The sequence below is a fragment of the Dreissena polymorpha genome, chromosome 9, assembly GCF_020536995.1.
Source record: "Dreissena polymorpha isolate Duluth1 chromosome 9, UMN_Dpol_1.0, whole genome shotgun sequence".
NCBI lineage: Eukaryota > Metazoa > Mollusca > Bivalvia > Myida > Dreissenidae > Dreissena > Dreissena polymorpha.
This window is the reverse complement of record NC_068363.1, coordinates 55,442,033-55,463,424: the sequence shown is the minus strand read 5'-3', so window position 1 is coordinate 55,463,424 and position 21,392 is coordinate 55,442,033. Positions and strand designations below refer to the sequence as shown.

The 21,392-nt window shown below is 31.7% G+C and overlaps 1 protein-coding gene across 1 annotated transcript in view; it reads left to right on the top strand.

Moving 5' to 3' along the window:
- LOC127846060 (uncharacterized) overlaps positions 1 to 21,392 on the top strand; it is a 45,666-nt gene that overhangs the window by 15,148 nt on the left and 9,126 nt on the right. Inside the window, exons 2-5 of the mRNA XM_052377237.1 lie at positions 13,317 to 13,415; positions 13,600 to 13,793; positions 14,167 to 14,241; positions 14,459 to 14,597. Coding sequence (XP_052233197.1) covers positions 13,317 to 13,415; positions 13,600 to 13,793; positions 14,167 to 14,241; positions 14,459 to 14,597 — 507 coding nt within the window. The remainder of the gene's footprint in view (positions 1 to 13,316; positions 13,416 to 13,599; positions 13,794 to 14,166; positions 14,242 to 14,458; positions 14,598 to 21,392) is intronic.

Here is a 21,392-nt window from a genome sequence, read left to right as displayed (position 1 = left end):
AAATTATTTCTGTTACTATATGCAGATGATATTGTTATTATGGCTGAATCGGAGGAAGAACTTAATAAAGGTTTGTGCTTGTTGGAAGAATACTGTGATAGGTGGAAACTATGTGTAAATTCAAATAAAACTAAAGTTATTATTTTTTTAAAGGGGGGACAATTAAGGAGAAATATGAATGTTGCATATAAAGGCGAGGTTATAGAAATTGTAAAATCTTTTACATATTTAGGAATTGTATTTACCACGGAGGATCATTTACAAGTACTTTTGAAACTCTTGCTTGACAAGCTTCAAAATCGGTTTTTAAATTAAATTCATATTTAATTAATGTTCCTTCAATCAATATTCAGACCAAATTTCAGTTATTTGATCAACTTGATTTACCAATTTTAAATTATGGCTCAGAAATATGGGGCTTAAATGAATCCATGACACTTGAGAGAGTACATTTAAGTTTCTGTAAAAAATTATTAGGTGTGAAAATTCAAGCTCAAAGTAAGTTTGTGTATGGAGAACTTGGTAGAACATCCCTAATCGGGAAACGTGCAGTTAATGTAATAAGGTATTGGCTTAAAGTTACCCAGTTAGAATACGAAACATATGTTAAGTTCATATATTTACATATGTATAACCGTTTGATAAGTTAACCAAATATGCACACATGGGCTAAAGCTGCTTGTAACTTGTTGTAGTCCTTGGGATTACATTATGCATGGATACAACAAGGATTAGGTGATGATAAGTGCTTTTTATCTCTTGTTTAATTCAGATTAAATGATGCTTTTATACAAAATTGGATGTTTGAACTGAGCAATTCATCAGAGCAGTAAGTTATAATCTTGTTTGTAAATTTGAATTCCAACCTTATTTAAATGATGTTACTATTGATAAGTTTAGGTTGAATCTGTGCCGACTTAGAGTATCTTCACATAGATTGGAAATAGAGTCAGACAGATGGCATAAACCAGAATCTATACCATTCCAGGAAGAAAATGTCAACATTGCAATGTCTTGGAGGATGAATTTCATTTTTGTTTGAATGTTCCTTATACAATGATATTAAAAACAAATACATAAACCAATATAACTGGAAAAGACCAAATATTCCAAATTTATAAAGTTAATGCAATTTGATAACCAAACAATTAACAGAAATTTAGCAATTTATGTTCATAAAGCATTTATTCAAAGAAATGTCTATAAATATTATTTTGAGTACATGTCAGAAAAGTTGACTTCTCGCGGTCAATAGCGCTTTTTATGTTAACATTATGTTAAAATACATGTATCTTTTAACAATGTATGTATAGAACATAATATAGTTTGTATATGATCTATCATGCCATGAATTAGTATTTATTGATGACCACATGCATTTTGTTTGTATAAATATATTCAACATACATGTGTACTCATGGACTGAAATGTCTACGGTATCTTGAATAAACCATAAACCATAAAAATATAATTATGGTTCAGGATTCAAGTAAATACTTGTTCTGTTAAATGAACACTTAACCTATTTTAGTTACATTTTTTCTTTCCTGTTCACATCTGTGTCAAATGGTGCAATGTTCTATTTAGATGAGAAAATCCCAAATTATATTACACAGCTTTGTGTAAAAAAACATACATATACCGTTTTGTCACAAACAATTCAGTTTTTGGAAACATATTATTAAAACATCGAGTCGGCACTTACGATGTACAAATTATTGGACTTAACCAGCAATATATATCGTCTGGGTATGCCTTCTTCATCGCTAATCTCCTTCAACGTACTCAATGTTTTGGTCATAGTACTGTTTGCGTCTTATTTCATTGCCTTTCGTTTTTCATTTCATTCTTCTAGCGCACTATCAAGAATTCCAAATGGTAACAGTGTGCAGAATATGTATATCTAAGTATTCATGATTGATCAATATGACAATAATATAAAATATAAGCTACTGTTATCCATGCGATGGTATAAATCTGACGTTTTACACCAAACCCCCCTGTAAAAACAATACCGGAGAATACAATACGATTAAATTCCCATACCAGAAATGCCTAGCTCCTTAAAGAAGTACTCTAAGTTTTCGAACACTCTTAAGTTTTAGTACACCTGCTTTTTCCAAAATAACGTTTTATCGTGACTCTTAATTTTCGGACATACGCGTTTTCGTCCATGACTCTTAATTTTCGGACAGTATATTTTACAACGCTTTTTCACCAGATTTTGGCACTGTATTCTCTTATCTTGTGACACTTCGATCCTGGATGTTAACAAACGGATTAAGGTCATAAAACCTGGGAGAAGCATGTCTGATGGCAATGGACCATAAACATTGCGTAGTTGGGTAAATAACCAGGTATACCGGTAGAAAACAATCGCTTCACCCAACAGCATTTTAAATGATATATTTCTGTTAAGGAAGCTTTATGTCTAATGTTTTATTTTGTGTTCTGTGTCATTTCCGGCAAGAGATAGCAACACTGTGAAGTTGTATTTATTTCAATTATTGCTTTATTTCAATATAAGTAAAATTTTCGGATTATTAAGTTTTGTCTCTTAATTTTCGGACACCTGTAATTTTTAAAATTTTCCGTATCTAAATTTCGGACACAAGAAAAACTTATTATTTTTGAGTGTTAGAAAACTTAGAGTAATTACGGAAAGTTAATTCCTTGCACATCAAAAACACAAAACATATTAAAAAGCTTGTACTGAATACATGTTAAGCGTTACTATGTCCATTTACTAATATAAATTGTTTCACGAATAATACCTCAAGTAAGTTTGGAAAAAAAAAGTTACACTCTGAATATTGTTGCACCCTATATACGGCTATTTCAAATATGCCATTTGTAAACAAAAGCTTAGGGAAGCATAAATGATAAAACACATTTTGGTAATGTTGATTTTTAACATCTCCAAATGTGAGTTGTTAGAAGAGTTGAACCACCTTTGTTTGAACATAAATATGTTTGTTTGGTTAATTGAAATGCACAAATGTACACTTTATTTATCTGTTCATGTAGAGGGATCAGGAAGAAGTGAGTCTAAAAGATGCGGTTTCTACGACTACAGAGAAAGGCGAGGCTTTTTGCTGATAATTAACTACAAAAATGGACGAGAGGGTACATCTTATTTCTAAGTTAAAGCTGTTTCCGTCAATTTAAGTTACGGTCACAATGGTTGAATTAAAGTGAATATTAGTGCTTTATGATAACTAAATAATACAGTAAAAATGATATATGAACATAAGATGTTGAATGATAAAATCACGATACAAATCAAACTATCTTATTTCAAAACCTACAGCTTCCGATGTCGACGTAACGAAACTGGAGACCTTCTTCAGAGACGAACTCAAATTCCAGGTTTCTAGCAACGCGAAAGACCACTCGCTAGCCGAACTGGATAGATATCCGGAGGCTGCTAAAATCACGCTTAACGGCCCAGATGGCAAGAACATATACTGCTTTATATGTGTTATCATGGGGCATGGAAACGAAGTAGGCATACTTATATTGCTGCTTTTGATGAAATTCGGTTTATTGACGACACCTACGTTCTAATCTGGCTGGTATAATCTGTTTCATCAATGGACAAGACAATACACTATAGAGATATAAGGAATACGGTTGTAAAATTCTTTTTATAAAAGCGAACTAATTTTACACATTTAAGTGAAAGAATTTTTTTTTAAATATTTTACAACGTACTTGTTTTTCAATTTGTTCACATCATTCTTGTTTATACATGATTTCTCAGCGTTCTCTGTGTTAACCAGAGCCAAATGTACTCTACATTTTATAAAGCTGATTGTGCATACCATAATTTACTTTCTGCATACGTACATCGATTGTTCCTTGATGACGTTCGCAGAATGGTATTGCAACAACAAATCAGTCGAGGAGATCCGAATGGAATATAGGAACAAAGAACTTCCAAACTATACAGGTATGTGCTTTTTGACAAAAATCTAGCTTTACAAAATCTAACTTTTTGCTGTCATCTTACACGTGATGCAATATTTGACATTCCTGCAATGTGTGGTAGTTAACATGTACGTCTTTAAACGCATACTGATTGGATTTAAAAAGAGATATCATTGCTTGCATATGTACCACTTAGTTTTAGATGTTTAACAGGTCGTCCAAAAATCTTTCTAATTCAGGCTTGTATGGGTCTCGATGAACAAGATGGCTTAGGAATAGACGAGGCTGACAATAGCGGTGAAGAACAGAATTCGGATGACTCATCAGTTAAAGTTCCTCACGACGCCGATACACATATAGCATTCTCGACAACCCCAGGTGTGTAATTGTGTTTTGCATAATGCAGCATTAATGGTGGACATATACTGTAGGTATTAGAAGTACATATAATTATCAGAAAACTCGTTGACCTATTGGTTGCTTAGTTGGTTGGGTGGTTAGATTTGTCATTTGAACACCATAATCGCAGCATTTTGCTCTATTTTAAAGGTTTCAAATCCTACAGAAGGACACAGAGTGACCGTTTTCTTGGTTCATGATTTATTCACTATTGCGTGCAGATGTTTAAGGAGCATTACAAAATCAACCACCTCGAAGATATGCTGATAACAGTCAGAGAGCATGTCGCATCTGAAGTGTGTGAAGACAACGGCATGAAACAGATGCCATGTGTCTGGAGCACCCTGACTCGTCGTCTGTACCTGAGGTCATCATAGTATCAACATAATTGAGAAACAATATGACATCGCAAGCATCGATTTAATAACGTATTCATATATTATACGACTGATACTCGTAAAAATACAGCATTTAATTCACGTATTTCAGATGAATTTTTATCAGACATCTTTCGTGCATGTTTTGTACCTGTTTTTAATTCAAATATTAGTTTTTGATACAACTAGTTCATAACAAGACTCCATGCCCAAAATATCTGAATTTAATAGAAATGTTGTGTAAAGCATGTCATAACATTTGATCATAACAATCTCCTATGATTATTATGCATTTTGTAAATTCACAAAATCATTGTAAGATGATCGAATCGTTTATTTTCGTGTGTATTCTTATATAAAAGTTCCAATTGAAGGTACGTATGTGTACATGATTTAATAAACATCTTCATGTTGGCATTGCATAATTATAATATTTAAATTCACATTTATGTGATACATACAATTAATAATGTGCGCAGGTAGAGCTCGACGCAAAAATCGAAACTGAAGGTATAAAGGACCCTACTGGATTAAAAGTTTCATAGTTATTTTGCAAATATATTTTTGTTTGCTTTTGGATCTTAATTAACCTATTAGATTCAAAACCACAACACAGAAAGACATAAATACGAATGGGATAAATGGCTTAAAACGGTACCATGAGGTTCTTAAATCTTAAATTATTCGGTAGGAAGATTTATTTATTTCTTAAGAACAATTACATCTTCCTAAAAAAGAAAACACATTATCCGAATATAGAATGTAGACTGTTTACACTTGTTTCTGTGTAAATTGTATTATTCCTACAAAATTACGAAATAATTCTCATCCAATAAGGAATATTTCATATTTTTAAACAACCAATCAATGTCCTTGCAACATACACTGCTCAATGCAGACAGTCAGATTATTTTATTATTTATAAGTATGTGTGAACATATAAAATCTTTATCGAGCGTAGTCTCGATTGTCTTACTTTCAAAATCCGATACACTATTCGTGTAGGAGTTAAGAGGTGTAAGAAGGGTTAAGTTGTAGGTCGGTTTACAAATCACAATTATCAAGCAATGGGCAAACATGCATGCTTAATAAACATAATTGAAGTATTTAACAGACCATAACAAAAATGTTCAATTATCTAAGTATAAAAGGGGCCATAATTCTGTTAGAATGCTTGATATAGTTGTCTGCTCTTGTTCGTAGATTGGGGTGATGTTGGTAAAGAAGTATGCAAAATATAAAAGCAATATGTGAAAGGACATAGGAAATATTTGGGGTAGTACGCAAACTTTAACATAGAATTATCAATAATATGCATATTCTAAGTATAAAATGGGCAATAATTCTGTCAAAATGCTTGATACAGTTGTCTGCTCTTGTTTATAAGTTGGGGTTCATGTTGGTAAACAAATATGCAAAATATGAAAGCAATATGTCAAGGGACATAGGAAATATTTGGGGTAGTACGCAAACTTTAACATAGATTAACCAATAATATGCATATTCTAAGTATAAAAGGGGCAATAATTATGTCAAAATGCTTGATACAGTGGTCTGCTCTTCTTTATAGGTTGGGGTCATGTTGGTTTACAAGTATGCAAAATATGAAAGCAATATGTCAAGGGACAATGAAAATATTTGGGGTTGTACGCAAACTTTAACCTTTGCACGCTAACGCCAACGCTAACGCCAACGCAAACGCTAAAGCCGACGCCGGGGTGAGTAGGATAGCTCCACTAAATACTGTAAACGTATAGAAATTCGTCGGTATGAAATTTCTTGGTTTAATAAAAAACAACTAATTCGTTGACACGTAACTTCGTGGATTTCAAATTTTCGGGAAGATTGACAGTCATAATCATTAAACTTTTCTTAAAACAACCAGAGTAAAAACGAAGAATAATCTGCTAATGTGTGTTGACAGCAAGGCTTGTGATTATGATTAATGTGCACTGAAGCATGAAAGTGTTGCCGATAATTGTCAATAAGAGCGAATAAGCAGCGATCTTGTGGGTCCCCGCTCGCTAATTGCCATCAATGTTGTTTTGACAATATTTGCAATTCTCTGCTCAATCGGTCCCCTATTAGTAACAATTGAGTAATAAGGTCCCCAAAATACAGGTGTGAAAACCGTTATGTCTTTTTTAACTTTAAATGGCACTAATTGACATATGTGATAAATCTGCAAACTGTTAATTAGACGACGTCACTTAAAAGAGAACAATCGTTGATGTACAGTTTATACTCCGTGCTTGATTAAAAAGTATTATTACCCAAACACTTATCAAGAAAACAACATATTGTTTTACCTAGCATATCTCAATCAAATATTTCAGATAACCGAAAACAATAAAGAATGCCGGCAATGACATTCGGAAAGGACCGATTTCGTATTTAAAATGTAAAAATAATCGTTGGTACTTGAATTCGTGGTTCAGCGGAACAACGAAATCCACGAAAATTCGTACCACACGAAATTTAATGGTTTTACAGTATATTTCATATATAATAGTCGAGCTAAAAATGCTGAAAGTTAAATTAAAAGTAATGATAGAGTAATCAGATTGGAGACTTGGTTCAATTTTAGTTGATTTAAAGTGTTGCACGAAATCTGACGTGATTAAAACTAGATCCAGTCTAACCTGTTGTATTGGATTTGTTATAAGCCAAGTAATTTTTTTTTTGACTGGTTTTGTTGTCGAAAAGGATTTACAAGATTGTAGCACTTACTTAATTCTAAAATTATACTTCGAGCCTTTGGGTTATTGATATTTTTATAATTAAAGTAATCTAGTACATGATCTATTACTAAGTTGAAATCACCACATATAATAAAGGCTTCATTTTTAAGTTTTATAATAACTTCAAAGATATCTGCAAATAAGGAAGGTGAGTCAGTATTTGGCCCATATAAAGTAAGCATTCTAAAGCGATATCCATGCACAGAAATGTCAATGGCAAGGAAATAACCATTCGGATCAGCAACCGACTTGTGTATTTTATAGTCAGTGCTATTAGATATGACAATACCTGTTCTCATAGAATTAGATGAACAATAGCTTAAAAAACATTCACATCCCCATTTTGAGTAAATGGTACTGTACATGTCAGGAGTGAAATGTGCGTCCTGAGGACAATATATATTCGCATTTAATTCTTTAAAAGTTACGTGTTTGAATTAGATCATGATGAATTTTTATGTTTAGTCTATAATGCACCACAATGTAGTGGAAGACACTACCTTGTTGATCAAAGTGTTTCTGAATTAATTTCAGATGACCTACTGTAATAATGTGTATAATGAATCATGTGAATTCTGTATATGTGGTGATGTTAATGCTAGAGTTGGTGAGGGACCAGATTTTGTTTTAAATGATAATGTTCATGTCTGCCTAGAAAATTTGTTGCCAGATGATTATAATCAAGATGTTTATTTGCCAAGATGTAATATAGGTAAAACTGTAAATCAATATGGCAAGTAACTACTGGATTTTTGTAAAATGTCAGGGTTATGAATAGTGAATGGCAGACTTGGGACAGATAGCAAACTCGAGAAACACACATTTGTATGTGCACAAGGTTGTAGTTCTATTGATTTTATTTTGTGTTAAAGTAATATGTTCCCATATATTGAAACATTTGAAATTTTAGAACCAAATATTTTATCAGATCATTGTGCAGTAACTTTTAGCCTTAAAAGTAAAGATTTGCTTGATTGTATTGCTGATGATACAACTTTAAATAATGCTTTTGAAAATGGGTGATAAACAATTACCATATTTGTATAAATGGGAGGATGAAAAGAAAAATGATTATATTAATGCAATAAATAGTGACAGTATAAGAAATACATTTGACACACTTTGTATTTATATTTAACAGTCTCAAACTAATGGTGATTTAGATGATTGTTTAAGCTCGTTTTGTAAAGTTATTGAAAGTATAAGCTCACCATTATTTAAAAGGCATTGTACTGACAAAACATGTTTTGGAAACAAGGATGCAGCATATATTGATGATGAATGTAAAGTTTAAAAACGGAATTATTATAAAACCCTGAATGCATACAGAAACTTTCTTACAAATGAAAATAGAAAAAACGTGGTGGAGTTAAGAAGTTTTTATAAAAGGTCAGTTAAAAAAAAGAAAAATATTTATGACAAAAATCAGGCACATAAACTAGAAAATGCAAGACTAAGTAATGCAAAATTATATTGGGAAATGTTAAGAAATACTAGTGTTAGAGATAATAAACATAACATAAACAGAAAATAATTTTAAAACTATTTTAAATAAATAAATGATCCAAATTCTTCATTTTATCAGCCCAATGAAGATATTATATTTTTTGAAGACATATATTTGAATGGTGAACTGAATATAATGTTTAATGAATAAAATGTACCGTTTTCTGACCAGGAAGTTATTAATGCCTGTAAACAAATACACAATGGAACACATGTGGTCCTGATTATCTACTAAATGATTTTTTTGGGGCTTCACAGTTGTAGCTTTGTAAAAAGTTGTGTGTACTTTATTTAATAAGCTGTTTGAAAATGGACATTTCCCTGAAATGTGGAGTGAGGGTTTTATTGTAGCATTATATAAAAAGGAAAGTAAGAATGATTGCAACAACTACATGGGGGTTACATTATTAAAGTGATATTATGGCCATTTTTCACTGTTGAATTGAGCTGAAAAGAATTAACAGATCGAAAGAGTTAGTTAAAATGTGGTTACTGACCAATCATCTGCAACTCATCATGCTACTAGTTGTTTATAAAAATATATTTTATATTCGATATCTTACGTGACTCACCCAGTCCTATAAGCCGAAATGATCCGTAAAACAAAATTGTGTCTTTGTGTCGTATGAAAGAATCTGCACGAAAACTAAATTTAGGTTCACATCGTACATGCATGATCAGTCGTCAAACGAAAGTACGGTTGATGTTCAAATGCATTATTTTTCTCTTTCCGGTATATTGTTTTAGTATGTTGATTCTGCATTAACAAATATAAGTGTATATTAAGTGAAAACAACAAAAATAAACAACGGTTGCGATAGACACCTATAAACTGTTAGATGCCCATAATATCACTTTAAGTACACTTGGGAAATTATTTACTTAAGTCATTAACAATAGACTGAATAATTGGGCAGAGCATTATCATGTTTATCTAGAATCACAGGCAGGTTTTAGACAAAACATGGGTACTATTGATAATATTTTTGTATTACATGATGTTATTAATTATCTACTAAATGAAAAAAAGAGATTGTATGCTGTATTTGTTGATTTTACTAAAGCGTTCGATCATTTTGTTCGAGATATTATCTGGTATAAACTTTTGAAACTAGGAGTTCGAGGAAAAATGACAATTATTATTAAAGCTATGTATGTAAATGTGAAATCAAGAATCAAATTAGGTAATAGAATAAGTAATGAAGGCGTCTCTTGTTTATTAGGAGTAAGACAGGGTAAATCATTATCACCGTTCCTATTTTATATTTATTTGAATGATTTTGAGAAACACTATATGTTAAATGGTTTTAATGGGATTGATATTTGAATGTTGAAATTATTTCTGTTACTATATGCAGATGATATTGTTATTATGGCTGAATCGGAGGAAGAACTTAATAAAGGTTTGTGCTTGTTGGAAGAATACTGTGATAGGTGGAAACTATGTGTAAATTCAAATAAAACTAAAGTTATTATTTTTTTAAAGGGGGGACAATTAAGGAGAAATATGAATTTTGCATATAAAGGCGAGGTTATAGAAATTGTAAAATCTTTTACATATTTAGGAATTGTATTTACCACGGAGGATCATTTACAAGTACTTTTGAAACTCTTGCTTGACAAGCTTCAAAATCGGTTTTTAAATTAAATTCATATTTAATTAATGTTCCTTCAATCAATATTCAGACCAAATTTCAGTTATTTGATCAACTTGATTTACCAATTTTAAATTATGGCTCAGAAATATGGGGCTTAAATGAATCCATGACACTTGAGAGAGTACATTTAAGTTTCTGTAAAAAATTATTAGGTGTGAAAATTCAAACTCAAAGTAAGTTTGTGTATGGAGAACTTGGTAGAACATCCCTAATCGGGAAACGTGCAGTTAATGTAATAAGGTATTGGCTTAAAGTTACCCAGTTAGAATACGAAACATATGTTAAGTTCATATATTTACATATGTATAACCGTTTGATAAGTTAACCAAATATGCACACATGGGCTAAAGCTGCTTGTAACTTGTTGTAGTCCTTGGGATTACATTATGCATGGATACAACAAGGATTAGGTGATGATAAGTGCTTTTTATCTCTTGTTTAATTCAGATTAAATGATGCTTTTATACAAAATTGGATGTTTGAACTGAGCAATTCATCAAGAGCAGTAAGTTATAATCTTGTTTGTAAATTTGAATTCCAACCTTATTTAAATGATGTTACTATTGATAAGTTTAGGTTGAATCTGTGCCGACTTAGAGTATCTTCACATAGATTGGAAATAGAGTCAGACAGATGGCATAAACCAGAATCTATACCATTCCAGGAAAGAAAATGTCAACATTGCAATGTCTTGGAGGATGAATTTCATTTTTTGTTTGAATGTTCCTTATACAATGATATTAAAAACAAATACATAAACCAATATAACTGGAAAAGACCAAATATTCCAAAATTTATAAAGTTAATGCAATTTGATAACCAAACAATTAACAGAAATTTAGCAATTTATGTTCATAAAGCATTTATTCAAAGAAATGTCTATAAATATTATTTTGAGTACATGTCAGAAAAGTTGACTTCTCGCGGTCAATAGCGCTTTTTATGTTAACATTATGTTAAAATACATGTATCTTTTAACAATGTATGTATAGAACATAATATAGTTTGTATATGATCTATCATGCCATGAATTAGTATTTATTGATGACCACATGCATTTTGTTTGTATAAATATATTCAACATACATGTGTACTCATGGACTGAAATGTCTACGGTATCTTGAATAAACCATAAACCATAAAAATATAATTATGGTTCAGGATTCAAGTAAATACTTGTTCTGTTAAATGAACACTTAACCTATTTTAGTTACATTTTTTCTTTCCTGTTCACATCTGTGTCAAATGGTGCAATGTTCTATTTAGATGAGAAAATCCCAAATTATATTACACAGCTTTGTGTAAAAAAACATACATATACCGTTTTGTCACAAACAATTCAGTTTTTGGAAACATATTATTAAAACATCGAGTCGGCACTTACGATGTACAAATTATTGGACTTAACCAGCAATATATCGTCTGGGTATGCCTTCTTCATCGCTAATCTCCTTCAACGTACTCTATGTTTTGGTCATAGTACTGTTTGCGTCTTATTTCATTGCCTTTCGTTTTTCATTTCATTCTTCTAGCGCACTATCAAGAATTCCAAATGGTAACAGTGTGCAGAATATGTATATCTAAGTATTCATGATTGATCAATATGACAATAATATAAAATATAAGCTACTGTTATCCATGCGATGGTATAAATCTGACGTTTTACACCAAACCCCCCTGTAAAAACAATACCGAGAATACAATACGATTAAATTCCCATACCAGAAATGCCTAGCTCCTTAAAGAAGTACTCTAAGTTTTCGAACACTCTTAAGTTTTAGTACACCTGCTTTTTCCAAAATAACGTTTTATCGTGACTCTTAATTTTCGGACATGCGCGTTTTCGTCCATGACTCTTAATTTTCGGACAGTATATTTTACAACGCTTTTTCACCAGATTTTGGCACTGTATTCTCTTATCTTGTGACACTTCGATCCTGGATTTTAACAAACGGATTAAGGTCATAAAACCTGGGAGAAGCATGTCTGATGGCAATGGACCATAAACATTGCGTAGTTGGGTAAATAACCAGGTATACCGGTAGAAAACAATCGCTTCACCCAACAGCATTTTAAATGATATATTTCTGTTAAGGAAGCTTTATGTCTAATGTTTTTATTTTTGTGTTCTGTGTCATTTCCGGCAAGAGATAGCAACACTGTGAAGTTGTATTTATTTCAATTATTGCTTTTATTTCAATATAAGTAAAATTTTCGGATTATTAAGTTTTGTCTCTTAATTTTCGGACACCTGTAATTTTTAAAATTTTCCGTATCTAAATTTCGGACACAAGAAAAACTTATTATTTTTGAGTGTTAGAAAACTTAGAGTAATTACGGAAAGTTAATTCCTTGCACATCAAAAACACAAAACATATTAAAAAGCTTGTACTGAATACATGTTAAGCGTTACTATGTCCATTTACTAATATAAATTGTTTTACGAATAATACCTCAAGTAAGTTTGGAAAAAAAAGTTACACTCTGAATATTGTTGCACCCTATATACGGCTATTTCAAATATGCCATTTGTAAACAAAAGCTTAGGGAAGCATAAATGATAAAACACATTTTGGTAATGTTGATTTTTAACATCTCCAAATGTGAGTTGTTAGAAGAGTTGAACCACCTTTGTTTGAACATAAATATGTTTGTTTGGTTAATTGAAATGCACAAATGTACAATTTATTTATCTGTTCATGTAGAGGGATCAGGAAGAAGTGAGTCTAAAAGATGCGGTTTCTACGACTACAGAGAAAGGCGAGGCTTTTTGCTGATAATTAACTACAAAAATGGACGAGAGGGTACATCTTATTTCTATGTTAAAGCTGTTTCCGTCAATTTAAGTTACGGTCACAATGGTTGAATTAAAGTGAATATTAGTGCTTTATGATAACTAAATAATACAGTAAAAATGATATATGAACATAAGATGTTGAATGATAAAATCACGATACAAATCAAACTATCTTATTTCAAAACCTACAGCTTCCGATGTCGACGTAACGAAACTGGAGACCTTCTTCAGAGACGAACTCAAATTCCAGGTTTCTAGCAACGCGAAAGACCACTCGCTAGCCGAACTGGATAGATATCCGGAGGCTGCTAAAATCACGCTTAACGGCCCAGATGGCAAGAACATATACTGCTTTATATGTGTTATCATGGGGCATGGAAACGAAGTAGGCATACTTATATTGCTGCTTTTGATGAAATTCGGTTTATTGACGACACCTACGTTCTAATCTGGCTGGTATAATCTGTTTCATCAATGGACAAGACAATACAATATAGAGATATAAGGAATACGGTTGTAAAATTCATTTTATAAAAGCGAACTAATTTTACACATTTAAGTGAAAGAATTTTTTTTTAAATATTTTACAACGTACTTGTTTTTCAATTTGTTCACATCATTCTTGTTTATACATGATTTCTCAGCGTTCTCTGTGTTAACCAGAGCCAAATGTACTCTACATTTTATAAAGCTGATTGTGCATACCATAATTTACTTTCTGCATACGTACATCGATTGTTCCTTGATGACGTTCGCAGAATGGTATTGCAACAACAAATCAGTCGAGGAGATCCGAATGGAATATAGGAACAAAGAACTTCCAAACTATACAGGTATGTGCTTTTTGACAAAAATCTAGCTTTACAAAATCTAACTTTTTGCTGTCATCTTACACGTGATGCAATATTTGACATTCCTGCAATGTGTGGTAGTTAACATGTACGTCTTTAAACGCATACTGATTGGATTTAAAAAGAGATATCATTGCTTGCATATGTACCACTTAGTTTTAGATGTTTTACAGGTCGTCCAAAAATCTTTCTAATTCAGGCTTGTATGGGTCTCGATGAACAAGATGGCTTAGGAATAGACGAGGCTGACAATAGCGGTGAAGAACAGAATTCGGATGACTCATCAGTTAAAGTTCCTCACGACGCCGATACACATATAGCATTCTCGACAACCCCAGGTGTGTAATTGTGTTTTGCATAATGCAGCATTAATGGTGGACATATACTGTAGGTATTAGAAGTACATATAATTATCAGAAAACTCGTTGACCTATTGGTTGCTTAGTTGGTTGGGTGGTTAGATTTGTCATTTGAACACCATAATCGCAGCATTTTGCTCTATTTTAAAGGTTTCAAATCCTACAGAAGGACACAGAGTGACCGTTTTCTTGGTTCATGATTTATTCACTATTGCGTGCAGATGTTTAAGGAGCATTACAAAATCAACCACCTCGAAGATATGCTGATAACAGTCAGAGAGCATGTCGCATCTGAAGTGTGTGAAGACAACGGCATGAAACAGATGCCATGTGTCTGGAGCACCCTGACTCGTCGTCTGTACCTGAGGTCATCATAGTATCAACATAATTGAGAAACAATATGACATCGCAAGCATCGATTTAATAACGTATTCATATATTATACGACTGATACTCGTAAAAATACAGCATTTAATTCACGTATTTCAGATGAATTTTATCAGACATCTTTCGTGCATGTTTTGTACCTGTTTTTAATTCAAATATTAGTTTTTGATACAACTAGTTCATAACAAGACTCCATGCCCAAAATATCTGAATTTAATAGAAATGTTGTGTAAAGCATGTCATAACATTTGATCATAACAATCTCCTATGATTATTATGCATTTTGTAAATTCACAAAATCATTGTAAGATGATCGAATCGTTTATTTTCGTGTGTATTCTTATATAAAAGTTCCAATTGAAGGTACGTATGTGTACATGATTTAATAAACATCTTCATGTTGGCATTGCATTATTATAATATTTAAATTCACATTTATGTGATACATACAATTAATAATGTGCGCAGGTAGAGCTCGACGCAAAAATCGAAACTGAAGGTATAAAGGACCCTTCTGGATTAAAAGTTTCATAGTTATTTTGCAAATATATTTTTGTTTGCTTTTGGATCTTAATTAACCTATTAGATTCAAAACCACAACACAGAAAGACATAAATACGAATGGGATAAATGGTTTAAAACGGTACCATGAGGTTCTTAAATCTTAAATTATTCGGTAGGAAGATTTATTTATTTCTTAAGAACAATTACATCTTCCTAAAAAAGAAAACACATTATCCGAATATAGAATGTAGACTGTTTACACTTGTTTCTGTGTAAATTGTATTATTCCTACAAAATTACGAAATAATTCTCATCCAATAAGGAATATTTCATATTTTTAAACAACCAATCAATGTCCTTGCAACATACACTGGTCAATGCAGACAGTCAGATTATTTTATTATTTATAAGTATGTGTGAACATATAAAATCTTTATCGAGCGTAGTCTCGATTGTCTTACTTTCAAAATCCGATACACTATTCGTGTAGGAGTTAAGAGGTGTAAGAAGGGTTAAGTTGTAGGTCGGTTTACAAATCACAATTATCAAGCAATGGGCAAACATGCATGCTTAATAAACATAATTGAAGTATTTAACAGACCATAACAAAAATGTTCAATTATCTAAGTATAAAAGGGGCCATAATTCTGTTAGTATGCTTGATATTGTTGTCTGCTCTTGTTCGTAGATTGGGGTGATGTTGGTAAAGAAGTATGCAAAATATAAAAGCAATATGTGAAAGGACATAGGAAATATTTGGGGTAGTACGCAAACTTTAACAAAGAATTATCAATAATATGCATATTCTAATTATAAAAGGGGCAATAATTATGTCAAAATGCTTGATACAGTGGTCTGCTCTTGTTTATAGGTTGGGGTCATGTTGGTTTACAAGTATGCAAAATATGAAAGCAATATGTCAAGGGACATAGGAAATATTTGGGGTAGTACGCAAACTTTAACATAGATTAACCAATAATATGCATATTCTAATTATAAAAGGGGCAATAATTATGTCAAAATGCTTGATACAGTGGTCTGCTCTTGTTTATAGGTTGGGGTCATGTTGGTTTACAAGTATGCAAAATATGAAAGCAATATGTCAAGGGACAATGAAAATATTTGGGGTTGTACGCAAACTTTAACATTTGCACGCTAACGCCAACGTTAACGCCAACGCAAACGCTAAAGCCGACGCCGGGGTGAGTAGGATAGCTCCACTAAATACTGTAAACGTATAGAAATTCGTCGGTATGAAATTTCTTGGTTTAATAAAAAACAACTAATTCGTTGACACGTAACTTCGTGGATTTCAAATTTTCGGGAAGATTGACAGTCATAATCATTAAACTTTTCTTAAAACAACCAGAGTAAAAACGAAGAATAATCTGCTAATGTGTGTTGACAGCAAGGCTTGTGATTATGATTAATGTGCACTGAAGCATGAAAGTGTTGCCGATAATTGTCAATAAGAGCGAATAAGCAGCGATCTTGTGGGTCCCCGCTCGCTAATTGCCATCAATGTTGTTTTGACAATATTTGCAATTCTCTGCTCAATCGGTCCCCTATTAGTAACAATTGAGTAATAAGGTCCCCAAAATACAGGTGTGAAAACCGTTATGTCTTTTCTAACTTTAAATGGCACTAATTGACATATGTGATAAATCTGCAAACTGTTAATTAGACGACGTCACTTAAAAGAGAACAATCGTTGATGTACAGTTTATACTCCGTGCTTGATTAAAAAAGTATTATTACCCAAACACTTATCAAGAAAACAACATATTGTTTTACCTAGCATATCTCAATCAAATATCTCAGATAACCGAAAACAATAAAGAATGCCGGCAATGACATTCGGAAAGGACCGATTTCGGATTAAAAATGTAAAAATAATCGTTGGTACTTGAATTCGTGGTTCAGCGGAACAACGAAATCCACGAAAATTCGTACCACACGAAATTTAATGGTTTTACAGTATATTTCATATATAATAGTCGAGCTAAAAATGCTGAAAGTTAAATTAAAAGTAATGATAGAGTAATCAGATTGGAGACTTGGTTCAATTTTAGTTGATTTAAAGTGTTGCACGAAATCTGACGTGATTAAAACTAGATCCAGTCTAACCTGTTGTATTGGATTTGTTATAAGCCAAGTAATTTTTTTTTGACTGGTTTTGTTGTCGAAAAGGATTTACAAGATTGTAGCACTTACTTAATTCTAAAATTATACTTCGAGCCTTTGGGTTATTGATATTTTTATAATTAAAGTAATCTAGTACAGGATCTATTACTAAGTTGAAATCACCACATATAATAAAGGCTTCATTTTTAAGTTTTATAATAACTTCAAAGATATCTGCAAATAAGGAAGGTGAGTCAGTATTTGGCCCATATAAAGTAAGCATTCTAAAGCGATATCCATGCACAGAAATGTCAATGGCAAGGAAATAACCATTCGGATCAGCAACCGACTTGTGTATTTTATAGTCAGTGCTATTAGATATGACAATACCTGTTCTCATAGAATTAGATGAACAATAGCTTAAAAAACATTCACATCCCCATTTTGAGTAAATGGTACTGTACATGTCAGGAGTGAAATGTGCGTCCTGAGGACAATATATATTCGCATTTAATTCTTTAAAAGTTACGTGTTTGAATTAGATCATGATGAATTTTTATGTTTAGTCTATAATGCACCACAATGTAGTGGAAGACACTACCTTGTTGATCAAAGTGTTTCTGAATTTATTTCAGATGACCTACTGTAATAATGTGTATAATGAATCATGTGAATTCTGTATGTGGTGATGTTAATGCTAGAGTTGGTGAGGGACCAGATTTTGTTTTAAATGATAATGTTCATGTCTGCCTAGAAAATTTGTTGCCAGATGATTATAATCAAGATGTTTATTTGCCAAGATGTAATATAGGTAAAACTGTAAATGAATATGGCAAGTAACTACTGGATTTTTGTAAAATGTCAGGGTTATGAATAGTGAATGGCAGACTTGGGTCAGATAGCAAACTCGAGAAACACACATTTGTATGTGCACAAGGTTGTAGTTCTATTGATTTTATTTTGTGTTAAAGTAATATGTTCCCATATATTGAAACATTTGAAATTTTAGAACCAAATATTTTATCAGATCATTGTGCTGTAACTTTTAGCCTTAAAAGTAAAGATTTGCTTGATTGTATTGCTGATGATACAACTTTAAATAATGCTTTTGAAAATGGGTGATAAACAATTACCATATTTGTATAAATGGGAGGATGAAAAGAAAAATGATTATATTAATGCAATAAATAGTGACAGTATAAGAAATACATTTGACACACTTTGTATTTATATTTAACAGTCTCAAACTAATGGTGATTTAGATGATTGTTTAAGCTCGTTTTGTAAAGTTATTGAAAGTATAAGCTCACCATTATTTAAAAGGCATTGTACTGACAAAACATGTTTTGGAAACAAGGATGCAGCATATATTGATGATGAATGTAAAGTTTAAAAACGGAATTATTATAAAACCCTGAATGCATACAGAAACTTTCTTACAAATGAAAATAGAAAAAACGTGGTGGAGTTAAGAAGTTTTTATAAAAGGTCAGTTAAAAAAAAGAAAAATATTTATGACAAAAATCAGGCACATAAACTAGAAAATGCAAGACTAAGTAATGCAAAATTACATTGGGAAATGTTAAGAAATACTAGTGTTAGAGATAATAAACATAACATAAACAGAAAATAATTTAAAAACTATTTTAAATAAATAAATGATCCAAATTCTTCATTTTATCAGCCCAATGAAGATATTATATTTTTTGAAGACATATATTTGAATGGTGAACTGAATATAATGTTTAATGAATAAAATGTACCGTTTTCTGACCAGGAAGTTATTAATGCCTGTAAACAAATACACAATGGAACACATGTGGTCCTGATTATCTACTAAATGATTTTTTTTTGGGCTTCACAGTTGTAGCTTTGTAAAAAGTTGTGTGTACTTTATTTAATAAGCTGTTTAAAAATGGACATGTCCCTGAAATGTGGAGTGAGGGTTTTATTGTAGCATTATATAAAAAGGAAAGTAAGAATGATTTCAACAACTACATGGGGGTTACATTATTAAAGTGATATTATGGCCATTTTTCACTGTTGAATTGAGCTGAAAAGAATTAACAGATCGAAAAAGTTAGTTAAAATGTGGTTACTGACCAATCATCTGCAACTCATCATGCTACTAGTTGTTTATAAAAATATATTTTATATTCGATATCTTACGTGACTCACCCAGTCCTATAAGCCGAAATGATCCGTAAAACAAAATTGTGTCTTTGTGTCGTATGAAAGAATCTGCACGAAAACTAAATTTAGGTTCACATCGTACATGCATGATCAGTCGTCAAACGAAAGTACGGTTGATGTTCAAATGCATTATTTTTCTCTTTCCGGTATATTGTTTTAGTATGTTGATTCTGCATTAACAAATATAAGTGTATATTAAGTGAAAACAACAAAAATAAACAACGGTTGCGATAGACACCTATAAAGTGTTAGATGCCCATAATATCACTTTAAGTACACTTGGGAAATTATTTACTTAAGTCATTAACAATAGACTGAATAATTGGGCAGAGCATTATCATGTTTATCTAGAATCACAGGCAGGTTTAAGACAAAACATGGGTACTATTGATAATATTTTTGTATTACATGATGTTATTAATTATCTACTAAATGAAAAAAAGAGATTGTATGCTGTATTTGTTGATTTTACTAAAGCGTTCGATCATTTTGTTCGAGATATTATCTGGTATAAACTTTTGAAACTAGGAGTTCGAGGAAAGATGATAATTATTATTAAAGCTATGTATGTAAATGTGAAATCAAGAATCAAATTAGGTAATAGAATAAGTAATGAAGGCGTCTCTTGTTTATTAGGAGTAAGACAGGGTAAATCATTATCACCGTTCCTATTTTATATTTATTTGAATGATTTTGAGGAACACTATATGTTAAATGGTTTTAATGGGATTGATATTTGAATGTTGAAATTATTTCTGTTACTATATGCAGATGATATTGTTATTATGGCTGAATCGGAGGAAGAACTTAATAAAGGTTTGTGCTTGTTGGAAGAATACTGTGATAGGTGGAAACTTTGTGTAAATTCAAATAAAACTAAAGTTATTATTTTTTTAAAGGGGGGACAATTAAGGAGAAATATGAATTTTGCATATAAAGGCGAGGTTATAGAAATTGTAAAATCTTTTACATATTTAGGAATTGTATTTACCACGGAGGATCATTTACAAGTACTTTTGAAACTCTTGCTTGACAAGCTTCAAAATCGGTTTTTAAATTAAATTCATATTTAATTAATGTTCCTTCAATCAATATTCAGACCAAATTTCAGTTATTTGATCAACTTGATTTACCAATTTTAAATTATGGCTCAGAAATATGGGGCTTAAATGAATCCAGGACACTTGAGAGAGTACATTTAAGTTTCTGTAAAAAATTATTAGGTGTGAAAATTCAAACTCAAAGTAAGTTTGTGTATGGAGAACTTGGTAGAACATCCCTAATCGGGAAACGTGCAGTTAATGTAATAAGGTATTGGCTTAAAGTTATCCAGTTAGAATACGAAACATATGTTAAGTTCATATATTTACATATGTATAACCGTTTGATAAGTTAACCAAATATGCACACATGGGCTAAAGCTGCTTGTAACTTGTTGTAGTCCTTGGGATTACATTATGCATGGATACAACAAGGATTAGGTGATGATAAGTGCTTTTTATCTCTTGTTTAATTCAGATTAAATGATGCTTTTATACAAAATTGGATGTTTGAACTGAGCAATTC